Here is a 17806-nt window from a genome sequence, read left to right as displayed (position 1 = left end):
TAATTTAGAGACTTCAGGAAATTACTGTGCATTCAGGAAATTACATGGATTCTTCCGCAAGTTATTTCTTTAGAAACCTCTAAGAATGTTTTACCCAGGAGAACTATTCTTGAGCTCATGATTAGGGGTTATGATTAAAATTGTATGTTAAGACCCATCATTTTTGTATTATCAATTTAAATTGCAACTTATTTGACAGCATGATAGGTCGATGTAGAAAAAGTATGATTAAAAAAAAATTAAACTCGGTCTCAATGTAAACATTCCTCAGAGGAAACCTGTAAAACACCACCGACACTGAATACTGTTTTTCCTCCAATCTAAGATTCTACCAGTTGTTAAGATCCATCTCAATTGCAGTTGTTAAAAGTGTGAAAACATAGGCAACTTAGAACAAATGAAATGCGTTACTGAAGGCTAAAAGTGTTAAAAACTATGCTATCCAACTGTCGATAAATGATTTTTCCTTGTTAAAATATTAGAGGGAGAGGGAAGTGACCAAGAAAGCATCTGACAGAAGCAGCATATTTCAGAAAGCGATTAATATCACCATATTGGTTCCAATATCTTCCAAAGAAACAGGCGACGTCAGCAGTTTCTGGGCAGCTGCTGAGCACCAGTTTACTTAACGGTAACCACTGCACTTACTGACCTGCCCGAGCATCCCTACACTGGACAGTGTAGTAGGTTTATGGCTCATAATACAAACATTACAATCTTCACAATTACCATGTAAACTGATGACTTCATCTCTTTGAGTCCACACTTGCCACCGCAGTCAGGGAGTTCCTGCCAGCCAGCCCTGAGCTGGGCTGCCTCACCAGGGGGGACACAGCAGGCTCCTGCACCTGCCAGGCTCCGGCTCACCCACGCCTTGACCCTGCTTCCCTAGCTTCTGACAATCCTGGCTTCCCAACTTCCCAGCTCTGGTTTCCAACTGCTTCTGTACCTGCCTCTACCCTGGTTCTCAGTTTTGCCTTATTTTAATCCTCAATCAGTGTTACAGTGATCATGACTGAGAGGTGACACATAGGTAAGTACACCTGGCTTTATATATTTCTAAAGAGTACTTTACTCAGTTTCTTGGACTTTTAAGAACCTTTCTGGGTTGCAAGTTACCTTCATTTCATTTCACATTATGCAGTGTTACTGTTTTAACTCTTAAGTTTTATTACTTTAATACACTAAAACAACAACAACAAAAAAGGGTGAGAAAAAAGGTAGTATTCCAAAGAAGCTCACATAATGTCAACAATAAATCCTCTTCCTATATGCCATGCATTTGGAACTTACAGTCCTACTCTCTATCAATACTCATTTTTAAAACCTTGGACAACTCAATTTATACCTAAGAGAAGAATTCCTACACTACCTAACTCAGAACACGGTGAGAATCAAATGAAATGCAAGAGCAATCTATATACTACAGCCTATTTTAGACCCTTATTAATATCGCTTTTTTGTTCAAGCCACTGCTGGCTCTCACCTGAGCTACCGCACCAGCCTCCTAACTGGTCTCCCTCTCTGCTTCCTTCCACCCTTACAGTCTATTCTCACACAGTAGCTGGTCTGATCTCCCTCCACCCTCTCTACCCCCCTTCCCTTTTTCTAAGAATTAACATCATTCCTCTGCATATAATCCTTCAATGGTTTCCCATTACAATGAGACTAAAATTCATATTTTTTTGTCAAGGCCCACTAGGCATACAAGGTCTTAATCCCCCATATTCCTCCTGGCATTCATTCACTCAGCTGCAGCCACCCATCTTTCTGTCCTTGGCACGCATCAAGCATATTCCCTTCTTAGGAACTGCACAGAAGCCTCTTCTCCCACAGCCTCACATGGCTCTCTTAGGACTGCTCATGGGTCGCTTAAGGAGAGAAGCTGTCTTTAACCACCCCTTGTAAAACTGTCCTCCTCCCCAGCCCATTACACCTTCATTTTCTTTCTTAGTGTTCTCACTACCTGATGTTATTCTTGTGTCGTCAGCCCCCAGGCACCTCTAGAAAGTAAGGACCTGAGTTAGGATACGGGTTTTGTCTTGTCTAACCACTGTTTGTCCTGCCTCTGGAATGGTGCCTAATAATCACGTTTCAGTGTACCCAAAACCAGTTAAGTTTCTCCCAATTTTCCCACATCATCTAAGATTTCTTCTAATGCTGTCTTTTGATGTGTCTGTCACCTAAGACCAGAGTTAATTTCAGATCTCTTAGAGTAGTAGTTTAGTGACTCAGAATCAAAGACACAAGACAGGTTACCAAGAACCACGAAAACCTAAAAGAGGAAATCTAATGTTCAGTGAAAAATCAATGGTAACTTTAATTTGGGAAAAGAACATTTAATGTTAAAATACCTTTAGTACACTCAAAATGGATTAGAGACCTAAGTATAAGACTGGACACTATAAAACTCTTAGAGGAAAACATAGGAAGAACACTCTTTGACATAAATCACAGCAAGATCTTTTTTGATCCACCTCCTAGAGTAATGGAAATAAAAACAAAAATAAACAAGTGGGACCTAATGAAACTTCAAAGCTTTTGCACAGCAAAGGAAACCATAAACAAGACGAAAAGACAACCCTCAGAATGGGAGAAAATATTTGCAAATGAATCAACGGACAAAGGATTAATCTCCAAAATATATACACAGCTCATTCAGCTCAATATCAAAGAAACAAACACCCCAATCCAAAAATGGGCAGAAGACCTAAATAGACATTTCTCCAAAGAAGACATACAGACGGCCACGAAGCACATGAAAAGATGCTCAACATCACTAATTATTAGAGAAATGCAAATCAAAACTACAATGAGGTATCACCTCACTCCTGTTAGAATGGGCATCATCAGAAAATCTACAAACAACAAATGCTGGAGAGGGTGTGGAGAAAAGGGAACCCTCTTGCACTGTTGGTGGGAATGTAAATTGATACAGCCACTATGGAGAACAATATGGAGGTTCCTTAAAAAACTAAAAATAGAATTACCATATGACCCAGCAATCCCACTACTGGGCATATACCCAGAGAAAACCGTAATTCAAAAAGACACATGCACCCGAATGTTCATTGCAGCACTATTTACAATAGCCAGGTCATGGAAGCAACCTAAATGCCCATCAACAGACGAATGGATAAAGAAGTTGTGGTACATATATACAATGGAATATTACTCAGCCATAAAAAGGAACGAAATTGAGTCATTTGTTGAGACGTGGATGGATCTAGAGACTGTCCTACAGAGTGAAGTAAGTCAGAAAGAGAAAAACAAATATCGTATATTAATGCATGTATGTGGAACCTAGAAAAATGGTACAGATGAGCCAGTTTGCAGGGCAGAAGTTGAGACACAGATGTAGAGAATGGACATATGGACACCAAGTGGGGGAAACTGCGGTGAGGTGGGGATGGTGGTGTGCTGAATTGGGCGATTGGGATTGACATGTATACACTGATGTGTATAAAACTGATGCCTAATAAGAACCTGCAGTATAAAAAAACAAACAAAACAACTAATACTAAACTTTCATTGGGTTATTTGTATGGAAATATGTTAATATAAATGTTTCAGACATTACATGAAATTTCTAAAAATCTTATATTTGTATTTGTATGGAAATATGTATGGAAATATGTTAATATAAATGTTTCAGACATTAAAAAATACCTTTACTACAAAATGACTCACCCTATGAATTTAATTAAGTCGTAAGACAAAGTGTACAATCAGAATGCTATAGGGAAGTATCAATACAATGCATCCGTTTTTATCTGTGTCCCCTGAATAAAGCATTAGAATGGGATTATAAAAGATGCTCAACCATAAAGGCTGGGTAAATGAATTATGCTCCAACCATTCGATGGCACAGTAAACAGTTGGTAAAAGGCAGGCTGTAGAGCTGTGCGCAGTTGCATGGAAATACATCACCCTGGAGCACTCTCTAGGTGTCAGCACAGTTCCAGGAGCTTCATGTCGTTACTTTTGTTTATAACAAAAAGTTACAAAGTGGCACATAAAGAACAATCCCATCTTTGTAAAATAAACACAGTGCTATGTTTATATGCATACAAAAGGTTCAGAAAGAATCAACACCAAAATATTAATAAAAATTCTGGATATTCTGAGTGTGAGTGAAGGACTTTTCTGTGTTTTCTAAATCTTTTACATCAAACGTTTATTAATACTGTCACCAAAAAAAGGAAAGATCTGTTGCTCAGAGGTTTTTCCACATCATATTGCCAATTCCTTCCCTACCCACTCTTCAGGGGGATGGGAGGTAGGGGTCACTTGAGAGAGCACCTTTCACCAGAAAATTAGCAAAGCTCCTAAGGTCAGAACATAAAGGCTGTATGAAAAGTTGATGAATAAACATAAAATCAGATAACAGGACCGTAGCATCTTATTTTCTATTATGACACTACCATCAGTTATATTAGATATACTGTTAAAGACAAAGTAGTAAAAAATTCTTTTGAGTCTATCTGAAATCTATACTACGTTCTTAGGAGTTACTTTTTTGAGATGGCTTGAAGAAATCATGTTCTTCTCCAATGTTTCTGAAGAACAAGACAGAGCATCATTTATGTACGATTTTCTCTAAGTAACCAAATAATTCTTCCCTGTAGAAAAGCCAAAATGTTTTATATCTGAGTAGGTATTTCTCAGTTTCCAGGGAAACTGATACAAAATTGTCTGAAATAAAGACATTAAGAGCAAACTTCCAATGTGCCTGTACTTTATATTTGGTGTTCTGACCTTGTTTCTATGGAAACTTAATTAATAGGCAAATGCTGAAATTGAGGTTTCTCTTATCACTTTATTGAATGCCCCCCCAAAAAAGACAAATTGAAATGAAATTTTAACAATCATGTTAAACATAAAAAAGTAAATTCTGTACTCATGAACTCTATTTTTCCAGTTCCTGATTTAGCACTCCTTCCTTATCATACATAGTCATATGCTAAATGCTTAGTACCTTACCTGCCCGCTTACCAGCTTCCCCTAATGTCCCTCTGTCCAGGGCATTCTCGGCTTCAATTGGATTTCACCAGAACAAACTCTTTAAATTATATCAACGTGTTTACCTGACTGATAAATTTAGGCTATTTCATGACTTCTACTTTTATTCATATCCATTGCAATGTATGTACAGACAGAGAATGGAGAGGTAAATGTTGCTTCTGAGTTGTGTACAATAAACTGGAATGGCAATAATCAAAACTGGAGTATGCTGAGATAGGCCTAACTTATGGATAAATTATAAAATATAAGGTGCACTCTAAACAGTTTCTTAAGCATCCCAAGAACTGAATTTGGCATATCTACCACCTCCCAAGTCTGTCTCTTCTGTTCAGTAGCTGTGTTACACAGTCATTTCAGATCTCCAAGTCTTGGCTACTTCATCGGCAACAGAGGGAGAATATATACGGGCCTTATTTGTAGATGGAAGGGCCAAGTGAAATACACAAGAAAATGCATTGTAAATCTGAAAAGAATCCTATAAAGGTCCAATTTTCGTCTCTCATCCTACACTAGCCAACTACTAACTGTTTTTAAAAATCATTTAGAGGCTTACCTTATACCAACAAGCAGAGCAGTTTTCACAAGTACTTACATGCTTTGTGTTTAAAGCTACAATTAATTCACATAATGTGTTCATTCTTTCACAATATCTAACTATTCTGAAAAGGGAGTACTTTCCACTTACAAAGCCACGTCCATCATAAGGGTGAATCCACAGGCTTAATTATTCTAACTTTTAAAGAAATTAAATAAACCCAACTAAAATTTAAATAGAAGAGCTGTAAGACATTTCGTCTATGAAATAATGAAATAATCTCTGGCATTTCAATGAAACAAATGGGCCAGTGGGGCTTTAACATCTTTATGATACAATGTTTTATACTTCCAAGAACAGTCTTTATTAAAGTGCCACTATGCTACCCAGAATTTTTTTTTTTAACCTAGAGCCATCCCTTTCCAAAATTCTAGAGGCAAAAATCAAACATTTCCTCTCTTCTCTCTCTCCTCTCCTCCCCGACAACACCCACCCCCAGCCACTTAGTCTTCAGAACTTTTACCTGAACATTCTTAAAGTTGAATAGTATTCTACTGGGCGGGGGGGGGGGGGGCGGAGGAGGGAGCCATGGAGACATTTTTCTGCAGGATGGATGTGGTGTGTTAACTCCCAAACCTTTATATCACAAATGACAATCTGAATCTGTTTTTTCTCCTTTGAAACTTCTGTCCAGCAGTCTCAGGAACCACCTCACCCCTCCCTTACAACAGGCAACGTGCAAAAGAAGTCGGTTAAGGCTGTGCAGCTGAAGACATACTTGTGTCAAGGTGGGAATTTAAAAGTAATCAGAACTCCATGGGGTCTCCTTTGGTAAAGAAAAAAAACCCAACAACTATTCTCTGCAGCCGTGGCAGTAACGTTTCACACCGTTCCCAGTTATTTTAAGCCCCTCTCCCACCATTTTCTTTCCTATCGTGTTCAAATTATAGTTAGAAGGGATAAAGTAGCTTCTATCAGGGCGACTGAAAACATTAAAATCCAAAGAATTTTAGTTAAGAACACCACACTGACTCTGTCCATCTCTATTTTGAATTTAAATGACAAATCCTCTAATGTTTGTCTTAATTGTCTCGAGTATCAACTACCTTAACGAACAGAAGTCTATCATCAGGCCCTTACCTAGTTCCTTCGCTTAGGTACCATCTGGATAGGGAGACGGGATGGATACGCCGAAGTTAGAGTATTTAAGTTTTCATTAAGAAAAGAGAGAATACACCAGAAAGTCTCTGCTAAGTCCCACGAGATGTTAAATAGAACCACGAACAGGAAGGGCTGCGGATTGGAGGGTCTCAGGCCGGGCTGGGAAATGGGAACGGGGGAAAGAATTGGGCATTCGGGTAGGGAAGAGGGAAGGAGACTGGCCGGACGCGACTGGTAAAGAATAAGGGGTGGGGACGCCAAGCAGAGCCAGCCTTCGTCCCCGGTGCCCAGCCCTGGGAGAGCCAACTCCGGGCAAGAAGGAACCCTAGGCGGCGTCTCCCTCCCGGGGGACCCTGGGGGCGGCGGAGGCCAGAGGTAAGCCCGAGAGCAGATGGCGCCTACCCCGCGAGGGGTGAGGCGCGCCAGCCGCTTCTTACCTTCGGGCATCTCCCGGTCGCTGATGTGCTGCAGGTGGTGGCCTTCGCCACCTGCGAAATCCAACTCGGCGGGTTCCACGGTAGCCGCCACCGGAGCTACTGCCACCGCGTTCCCAGCCGCCGCCTTGTAGACCTCAGACTCACAGTCCGGCTCCGCTGACCCCCTGCGCCGGCCCAACTTGGGGCTGGCATTGGGGGACAGGCAACAAGACAGAGAGTTCCCCATGGGGCGCCTTCACTCCTCGCCGCCGCTGCCTCCGCTCGTCCCCCGACACCGCCGAGCTCAGAAGCCGCCCCCTCCCCCAACAATGGCGCGGCGGGCACTGGCAGCCCCGGGCTATGCCGGGGCTGTGCCGCACATGCAGACGCGACTTCGCCCGCCGCTCTCCTGTCCGCCCAGCCGCCGGGCCCCGGGCAGGGGCGGCCGGCAGGGGCGGCCGCACCCCCGCCGCCGCCGCCGCCGCCTCCCCGGAGCCAACTAGTCTGTGAGGGCTGTGACCAGACCGGCTTATTTAAAATGGGTGTGAACCAGACAAGCGCTGAGACACGCAGCCACTGCAGGGAGAGAGCGCAGCCGGAACTCCTCCTCCTTCCGCCACCGCCTGCCCGACTGAAAGTAGCTAGCCCGGCCGGCCCTTGCCTACCGGAATGTGTCCTTCGGTCACCTGGTTACGACGGACCAATCACGACCAGAGTTCCCTCAGAGCACAGGCATGTGACTCACAATGCCCCGCCCCCGCCCGCGGCTGCCCCGCCCCCCGAGCGGCACGCCCCGGACTCTGGTTTCCATTCATCTCTCGCACTCCAAGCTTTCCAGTCCTGCGGGAAGCGCCGTGGGAGTTTGTTAATCGAAGCCGTCCTGAGTCAGTGGGCTCTGTAGAAAGCCCCTATTCCTAAAATGCCAGTTCAGTTAGCAACTCGGTTTCACCGGGTCGACAGTTGACTCATTTGATGTATTGCTCAACGAACTTAGTTTCACCCCAATTTTTGACCGTTTTTTATAACTGAATGCTCCTCCGGTCTTGCCTTCCAAAGAGTGTTAGTTTCCGCCTACAGTTTAACCATAGCAACCCCCGGGGCCCTGGTCCTACTCTCAATAAAGAGCTGTGGCTGTATCTTGAATGAGACTCGAGGACACGTCACCCCTCCACTTCCTCATCAGTAAATTAGGTACCGAACTCCTCCCTACCACCTCTGAGGCGCTGGGATTCAGCAACTCGCTTTTCTCGCCTGTCTCTCTCTTCCACGGCAGGAGTTTCCAGGTTTCCCTACTTTAGCCAACAACAACGCATAAAGCACGATTTTCTCATACAAACTTGAGAGTCACAAAGTGAAGTACCACGGTCTTGATTTGATGAAGATGATAACGATAGTTAACATTTGGCAAACACTATGCGCCCGCCCCCGTTCCAAGTGAGGTACTCATTTAACCCTCGGGAACAAAATCCTCAGAAACCTTCATTTTACAGATTTTACAGAAGCTAAGTAACATTCCCAAGGTCACATGATTGCTCAGGGGTGTGGCCAGGATTTGATCCCTGATTGTGTGGATCCCCAAAGGCACCTTATTGTGATCATCAGAAAATAAAGGTAGAAGTCAAATTTGGTTGGAAGTGGCATAGTGTATCAGGATTTTCTTTTTTTAAGGAGGAACAATTTTTTGATGTGGATTTTAAAATACTTTCCCTTCATGCCACATTGATTAGTCCCTCCTACATGCCAGGCACCCGTGTGTGAAAAATAGTCCTGCCCTCAGTGACCTCAGGCACGGTGAGAAAACAAAGGCTTAGAAAGCCCAATAGTCTGAGGTCACACTGCTGCAAAGTACTTAAACCTGAAATTCAAACCTAGATCTATTAACCCCAAGTAGATGCTGGGGTAAAGAGCTTGGTTTTCTTCCCAGAAACCTGAGAGCCATTGAATGTTGTGAAGTTAAGGAGTCACTATCAGGTGGTTTGTAGTGAGGTCACGCTTGAGAATAAGTAGGACTGATGGAAGCAACAAAACCCATTAAGAGACTTTATATTCATCTAAGAGAGGAGTGAGGGTTCAAACTAAAGGCAGTGGCAGAGATTGGAGTGGAGGGAAAGGATCTGAGGTCATTTGGGAGGTAGAATAGAAGTGCTCAGTGACTAGATATGGAGCAGGAAGGGGAAAAGAGAAGCAAAAATGGCTGCTAGGGTTCTGGCTTAGGGAACTATGTAGAGTGTGGTTACTTTTTCTTAGATAGTGCAGGAAAAGGAAGAGGTTTGGGAAGGAAGATCATTTTGGGTTCTCTTAAGCGGAACACGGAAATGGAGCTCTCTGGTTGAAAGTAAGCCTCTGCAGGCTAAGTCCATTTTGTGATATCCCAACTTATGTTTTCAAAAATAACACATTAAATCAATTTAAAAATGTGATTGGGGAAATTCCCTAATGTTGACAGCTAAGAATATCACATTTTTCATGGAGCAACTTGGAATCTATGGTTTTAGTAAATGAGGCATCCTATGTAAAATAAAACTGGTAAATGAGAGCTCTACCCACCACCAGAGCCTCCCATCAAGCCTCTTAGATAGCCTCAACCACCAGAGGGCAGACAACAGAAGCAAGAAAAACTACAATCCTGCAGCCTGTGGACCAAAAACCACAGTTACAGAAAGACAGAGAAGATGAAAAGGCAGAGGGCTATGTACCAGATGAAGGAACAAGAAAAAACCCCAGAAAAACAACTAAATGAAGTGGAGATAGGCAACCTTCCAGAAAAAGAATTCAGAATAATGATAGTGAAGATGATCCAGGACCTCGGAATAAGAATGGAGGCAAAGATTGAGAAGATGCAAGAAATGATTAACAAAGACCTAGAAGAATTAAAGAACAAACAAACAGAGATGACCAATACAATAACTGAAATGAAAACTACACTACAAGGAATCAATAGCAGAATAACTGAGGCAGAAGAACGCATAAGTGACCTGGAAGACAGAATGGTGGAATTCACTGCTGCGGAACAGACTAAAGAAAAAAGAATGAAAAGAAATGAAGACAGCTTAAGAGACCTCTGGGACAACATTAAACGCAACAACATTCGCATTATAGGGGTCCCAGAAGGAAAAGAGAGAGAGAAAGGACCAGAGAAAATATTTGAAGAGATTATAGTCGAAAACTTCCCTAACATGGGAAAGGAAATAGCCACCCAAGTCCAGGAAGCGCAGAGAGTCCCATACAGAATAAACCCAAGGAGAAACACGCCGAGACACATAGTAATCAAAGTGGCAAAAATTAAAGACAAAGAAAAATTACTGAAAGCAGCAAGGGAAAAACGACAAATAACATACAAGGGAACTCCCATAAGGTTAACAGCTGATTTCTCAGCAGAAACTCTGCAAGCCAGAAGGGAGTGGCATGATATACTTAAAGTGATGAAAGGGAAGAACCTACAACCAAGATTACTCTACCCGGCAAGGATCTCATTTAGATTTGATGGAGAAATCAAAAGCTTTACAGACAAGCAAAAGCTAAGAGAATTCAGCACCACCAAACCAGCTCTACAACAAATGCTAAAGGAACTTCTCTAAGTGGGAAACACAAGAGAAGAAAAGGACCTACAAAAACAAACCCAAAACAATTAAGAAAATGGTCATAGGAACATACATATCGATAATTACCTTAAACGTGAATGGATTAAATGCCCCAACCACAAGACATAGACTGGCTGAATGGATACAAAAACAAGACCCATATATATGCTGTCTACAAGAGACCCACTTCAGACCTAGGGACACACACAGACTGAAAGTGAGGGGATGGAAAAAGATATTCCATGCAAATGGAAATCAAAAGAAAGCTGGAGTAGCTATACTCATATCAGATAAAATAGACTTTAAAATAAAGAATGTTACAAGAGACAAGGAAGGACACTACATAATGATCCAGGGATCAATCCAAGAAGAAGATATAACAATTATAAATATATATGCACCCAACATAGGAGCACCTCAATACATAAGGCAACTGCTAACAGCTATAAAAGAGGAAATCGACAGTAACACAATAATAGTGGGGGACTTTAACACCTCACTTACACCAATAGACAGATCATCCAAAATGAAAATAAATAAGGAAACAGAAGCTTTAAATGACACAATAGACCAGAGAGATTTAATTGATATCTATAGGACATTCCATCCAAAAACGGCAGATTACACGTTCTTCTCAAGTGCGCACGGAACATTCTCCAGGATAGATCACATCTTGGGTCACAAATCAAGCCTCAGTAAATTTAAGAAAATTGAAATCATATCAAGCATCTTTTCTGACCACAGCGCTATGAGATTAGAAATGAATTACAGGGAAAAAAACATAAAAAAGACAAACACATGGAGGCTAAACAATACGTTACTAAATAACCAAGAGATCACTGAAGAAATCAAACAGGAAATAAAAAAATACCTAGAGACAAATGACAATGAAAACACGACAACCCAAAACCTATGGGATGCAGCAAAAGCGGTTCTAAGAGGGAAGTTTATAGCTATACAAGCCTACCTAAAGAAACAAGAAAAATCTCAAGTAAACAATCTAACCTTACACCTAAAGAAACTAGAGAAAGAAGAACAAACAAAACCCAAAGTTAGCAGAAGGAAAGAAATCATAAAGATCAGAGCAGAAATAAATGAAATAGAAACAAAGAAAACAATAGCAAAGATCAATAAAACTAAAAGTTGGTTCTTTGAGAAGATAAACAAAATTGATAAGCCATTAGCCAGACTCATCAAGAAAAAGAGGGAGAGGACTCAAATCAATAAAATCAGAAATGAAAAAGGAGAAGTTACAACAGACACTGCAGAAATACAAAACATCCTAAGAGACTACTACAGGCAACTTTATGCCAATAAAATGGACAACCTGGAAGAAATGGACAAATTCTTAGAAAGGTATAACCTTCCAAGACTGAATCAGGAAGAAACAGAAAATATGAACAGACCAATCACAAGTAATGAAATTGAAACTGTGATTAAAAATCGTCCAACAAACAAAAGTCCAGGACCAGATGGCTTCACAGGTGAATTCTATCAAACATTTAGAGAAGAGCTAACACCCATCCTTCTCAAACTCTTCCAAAAAATTGCAGAGGAAGGAACACTCCCAAACTCATTCTATGAGGCCACCATCACCCTGATACCAAAACCAGACAAAGACACTACAAAAAAAGAAAATTACAGACCAATATCACTGATGAATATAGATGCAAAAATCCTCAACAAAATACTAGCAAACAGAATCCAACAACACATTAAAAGGATCATACACCACGATCAAGTGGGACTTATCCCAGGGATGCAAGGATTCTTCAATATACGCAAATCAGTCAATGTGATACACCATATTAACAAATTGAAGAATAAAAACCATATGATCATCTCAATAGATGCAGAAAAAGCTTTTGACAAAATTCAACACCCATTTATGATAAAAACTCTCCAGAAAGTGGGCATAGAGGGAACCTACCTCAACATAATAAAGGCCATATATGAAAAACCCACAGCAAACATCATTCTCAATGGTGAAAAGCTGGAAGCATTTCCTCTAAGATCAGGAACGAGACAAGGATGTCCACTCTCACCACTATTATTCAACATAGTTCTGGAAGTCCTAGCCGCGGCAATCAGAGAAGAAAAAGAAATAAAAGGAATACAAATTGGAAAAGAAGAAATAAAACTGTCACTGTTTGCGGATGACATGATACTATACATAGAGAATCCTAAAACTGCCACCAGAAAACTGCTAGAGCTAATCAATGAATTTGGTAAAGTTGCAGGATACAAAATTAATGCACAGAAATCTCTTGCATTCCTATACACTAACAATGAAAGATCAGAAAGAGAAATTAAGGAAACAATCCCATTCACCATTGCAACAAAAAGAGTAAAATACCTAGGAATAAACCTACCTAGGGAGACAAAAGACCTGTACTCACAAAACTATAAGACACTGATGAAAGAAATCAAAGATGACACAAACAGATGGAGAGATATACCATGTTCTTGGATTGGAAGAATCAATATGGTGAAAATGACTATACTACCCAAAGCAATCTACAGATTCAATGCAATCCCTATCAAAATACCAGTGGCATTATTTACAGAACTAGAACAAAAAACCTGAAAACTTGTAGGAGACACAAAAGACCCCAAATAGCCAAAGCAGTCTTGAGGGAAAAAAACAGAGCTGGAGGAATCAGACTCCCTTACTTCAGACTATACTACAAAGCTACAGTAATCAAGACAATATGGTACTGGCACAAAACCAGAAATATAGATCAATGGAACAGGATAGAAAGCCCAGAGATAAACCCACACACCTATGGTCAACTAATCTATGACAAAGGAGGCAAGGATATAAAATGGAGAAAAGACAGTCTCTTCAATAAGTGGTGCTGGGAAAACTGGACAGCTACTTGTAAAAGAATGAAATTAGAACACTCCCTAACACCATACACAAAAATAAACTCAAAATGGATTAGAGACCTAAATGTAAGACCGGACACTATAAAACTCTTCGAGGAGACATAGGAAGAACACTCTTTGACATAAATCACAGCAAGATCTTTTTTGGTCCACCTCCTAGAGTAATGGAAATAAAAACAAAAATAAACAAATAGGACCTAATGAAACTTAAAAGTTTTGCACAGCAAAGGAAACTACAAACAAGACGAAAAGACAACCCTCAGAATGGGAGAAAATATTTGCAAATGAATCAACGGACAAATGATTAATCTCCAAAATATATAAACAGCTCATGCAGCTCAATATTAACAAAAAACAAACAACCCAATCAAAAAATGGGCAGAAGACCTAAATAGACATTTCTCCAAAGAAGACATACAGATGGCCAAGAAGCACATGAAAAGCTGCTCAACATCACTAATTATTAGAGACATGCAATCAAAACTACATTGAGGTATCACCTTACGCCGGTCAGAATGGGCATCCTCAGAAAATCTACAAACAACAAATGCTGGAGAGGGTGTGGAGGAGAGAGAACTCTCTTGCACTGTTGGTGGGAATGTAAATTGATACAGCCGCTATGGAGAACAGTATGGAGGTTCCTAAAAAAACGAAAAATAGAATTACCACATGACCCAGCAGTCCCACTACTGGGCATATACCCACAGAAAACCGTAATTCAAAAAGACACATGCACCCCAATGTTCACTGCAGCACTATTTACAATAGGCAGGATATGGAAGCAACCTAAATACCCATCAGCAGACGAATGGATAAAGAAGATGTGGTACATATATACAATAGAATATTACTCAACCATAAACAGGAACGAAATTGGGTCATTTGTAGTGACGTGGATGGATCTACGTCATACAGAGTCTGTCATACAGAGTGAAGTTAAGTCAGAAAGAGAAAAACAAATATCGTATATTAACGCATATATGTGGAACCTCGAAAAACCAGTTTGCAGGGCAGAAATAGAGATACAAGTGTAGAGAACAAGGGGGGGAGAGTGGTGGGGGGGTGTTCTGGTGGGATGAATTGGGAGACTGGGAGTGACATGTATACACTAATATGTATAAAATGGATAACTAAGAAGAACCTGCTGTATAAAAAAAATAAATAAAATAAAATACAAAAATTAAAAAAAAAAAATAGAGAAGTCACCCTGCTCCTTGTGTGTATCCTGCCTTGTGGCTGAAGCCCCTGGCACCACGGGGCAGAGCATGCCTGGACCATGTTGAATTGCTGAGAGCTCTTGGGGCTGGCAGGGACATATGACAGGGGCAGGGACTGGGGTGCTGGGGCAGCTGGGACCAGGAGTTCCAGAGATTTCAGGAGTTGCAGGAGTGAGCTCAGCCAGCTCCCCACAAAGAGGAGCCTTGGTCCCAGGCAAGGGAGAGAAGGTACGAAATCAGGCTCAGACCTGCAGTCATTTCTTGAAGTTTGCAGCTCATGGCTCACCATCACCTCTCTCTCCATCAGTACCCCTGACCTGTCTTGAGGGTTTCCGTTTCTGCACAGATGATATTTCCAACAAACTGGCCTTGAAGTTCTCATGCCTCACTTCCAAAGATCTTGAACTCTCTGCCACACACACCCAAGGTCATACACTAGGCCCATGCTGGCCACTATAGGAACCACTAGCCATGTGTGCTATTTAAATCTTAGTTAATTAAAATGAAATAAAATTTAAAACTCAGGTCCTCAGTCCCACGGCCCACATTTCAGGGACTCGATAGTCGCATGTGGCTAGTGGCTACCATACTGGATCACGCAGAGAGCATGCTTACCACCGCAGAAAGGTGTATTGGACGGTGCTGCCCTAGACCCTGTCACTAACAGAAACTGCCCCCTTTCTATTACCAATGTCCAGCACCCCCCTAGAGACTCCCACCTCCTCCTTGTATAGACTCTGACTCTAATGCAGCCTTCAACCACAATGGGATTTTCAAGCTCTGTCCAGGGACACCTCAGAGATACTGAGGGGTCGGTTCCAGACCACCGCAAGAAAGCGAATATCACGTGAAGTTTTTGGTTTCCACTGCATATAAAAGTTATGTTTATACTATACTCTAGTCTACTAAATGTGCAATAGCCTTTTGTTTAAAAAGACAAGGAGTATACCTTAATTTAAAAATACTTTATTGCTAAAAATGTGAACCAATATCTGCCAATGCTAGGTTGCTACAAACCTTCAACTTGTAAAAAACGCAGTATCTGCAAAGTACGATAAAATGAGGTCTGCCCATATTAGTTTCCTGAGGCTGCTGTAACCAACTACCACAAACTGTGTTGATTCTCTCATGGTCCCTCACAGTTCTGGAGGTCAGAAGTCCAAAATCAAGGTGTAGGCAGGGCCAGGCTCTCTCTGAAAGCTCTAGGGGAGGATCCTTCCTTGCCTCTTTCTAGCATCATTGTCTAGGGGTTGCCAACAATCCTTGGCTTGTGGCTGCATGACTCCAATCTGTCTCTGGCTCCACCACTGCCACCCTAGTCACTATCACCTCTATGGAAAATGTACGGCAGTTCCTGAGAAAATTAAAAATAGAAAACCATATGATCCAGCAATCCCATTTCTGGATATATATCCAAAGAAATGGAAAGCGGGGTCTTGAAGAGATATTTGCACCCCCGTGTTCACAGCAGCATTGATCACAATTGCCAAGAGGCGGAAGCAACCCAAGTGTCCATCAACGGATGAATGGATGATCACCATGTGGTATATACACACAATAGAATATCATTCAGCCTTACACAGCAAGTTCTGACAGACAGGTGAACCTTGGGAACGTTATGCTAAGTACAATAAACTAGTCACAAAAAGACAAACACGGTATGATACCACCTCCGTGGAATTTAGATTAGATTAGTCAAATTTTTAGAGCCAGAAGGAACTGTGGTTGCCAGGACCTGGGGGCAGGAGGACATGGGTAGTTAATGTTTAATGTGTACAGAGTTTCACTTTGGGCAGATGAAGAGAGTTCTGGAGGTTGGCTGCATGGTAATGCGAATATAGTCAACAGTACTGAACTGCATGCTGACAAATGGTTACCTTGGTAAATTTAATGCTGTGTGTATTCTATGGGCCCCGCCCCCCAAAATAAAACAAAAAGCCTGTGTCTTTTGCTGCCCTGGCCCCAGGCTAGCCCCACCCTTACACGTGACACTGCTCTGCGAGGGTGTGTCCTGGGTGGACTTTAACAACCAGGCCCTGGGGCATCACGGGAGGAGGGAAAATGGAGAAATGGTACTCACCCGCCTTGAGTGCTATGGGGCCAAAAGGTCGGGCACGGCCAGTGGACTTAACCGGCAAGGAGCCGTGCCTGAGCCTGAGCCTGCGCCTGCCGGCTGCCCTGGAGCCTGAGCAGCACCTCCGTCCCTCCTAACAGAATATGACCTGGCTCTGGGAAAGCCCTAAGAGGGACCTCATCCTACACTGTGCTTAAAAGCAAACCATTCAAGGCCCAGAGAGGGCAAGTGACTGGTTCTGGGTCACTCAGCAAGTCAGAGGCAGAGCCAAGTCCTGAAGTGTGGCTCCTCTGATTCTAGAGCGTCATTTATTTCATCTCTCATGTATACTGTGCCCTTTTTCTGACAATGTGAGTGTCAGAGCGATTCTATCAGGAACGTGGGCCTGACACTGACAACTCAGAAGGCTGAATTAAGCAGTGGGGAGTTGGGTGAGGGCCCGTGGATTGATGGTCAGGGATCAGTTACCTGCTTTACGGGAGAAATTGCTGCCTCCATCCTTGGGTGGGTCTCTGGGGTCAGAGCCAGATCCATCTGGCCCCTGGGGTGGCCCCTGTGGTGGCTTGCCAGGAGAACCATCAGAGGCCTGGTTGGATGACTGGGAAGGTTCATCCTCCTCTGGAAAAACAAAAAAAAGAGGTGGGGGAGCTCCCAGCAGGGTGGGCAGCTGAGGGACCAGAGGCCCCACACGGTGCCCTCCACCATCTCCCGAAACTCCCAAGAACTCTGATGTTGGGAGGGGACCTCAATGGCAGCTGTGCTAAGAGGTGACAAAGATGCTTGGAGGTGAACCCAAGGAGAAGACAGAGAGAGGGAGACCCAGCACCAACGCGGAGCTGGCAGGTTCCAGACTTCACAGAGCAGGAGTGTGAGGCCCAGGAGGTTAGAGACCTGATGGGGCACAGTGC

At 42.4% G+C, this 17806-nt stretch overlaps 1 protein-coding gene across 4 annotated transcripts in view; it reads right to left on the bottom strand.

The window, feature by feature from the left end:
- The window catches only part of LOC130707584 (cyclin-Y-like protein 1), a 46236-nt gene that overhangs the window by 28202 nt on the left and 228 nt on the right, over window positions 1-17806 (bottom strand). For 2 of the 4 annotated variants that reach the window (XM_057542730.1, XM_057542733.1), the window contains exon 1: window positions 7159-7384. The exons of 1 other annotated variant lie outside the window; for it this stretch is intronic. In XM_057542730.1, coding sequence (XP_057398713.1) covers window positions 7159-7384 — 226 coding nt within the window. Of the gene's footprint in view, window positions 1-7158; window positions 7385-17366; window positions 17517-17806 lie in introns of those variants that run through there. One more of the 4 variants, XM_057542731.1, reaches the window with a different exon arrangement.

The sequence above is a fragment of the Balaenoptera acutorostrata genome, chromosome 3, assembly GCF_949987535.1.
Source record: "Balaenoptera acutorostrata chromosome 3, mBalAcu1.1, whole genome shotgun sequence".
Taxonomy (NCBI): Eukaryota; Metazoa; Chordata; class Mammalia; order Artiodactyla; family Balaenopteridae; genus Balaenoptera; species Balaenoptera acutorostrata.
The sequence above is the reverse complement of the archived record's forward strand: the minus strand, read 5'-3'. Positions and strand labels throughout refer to the sequence as shown.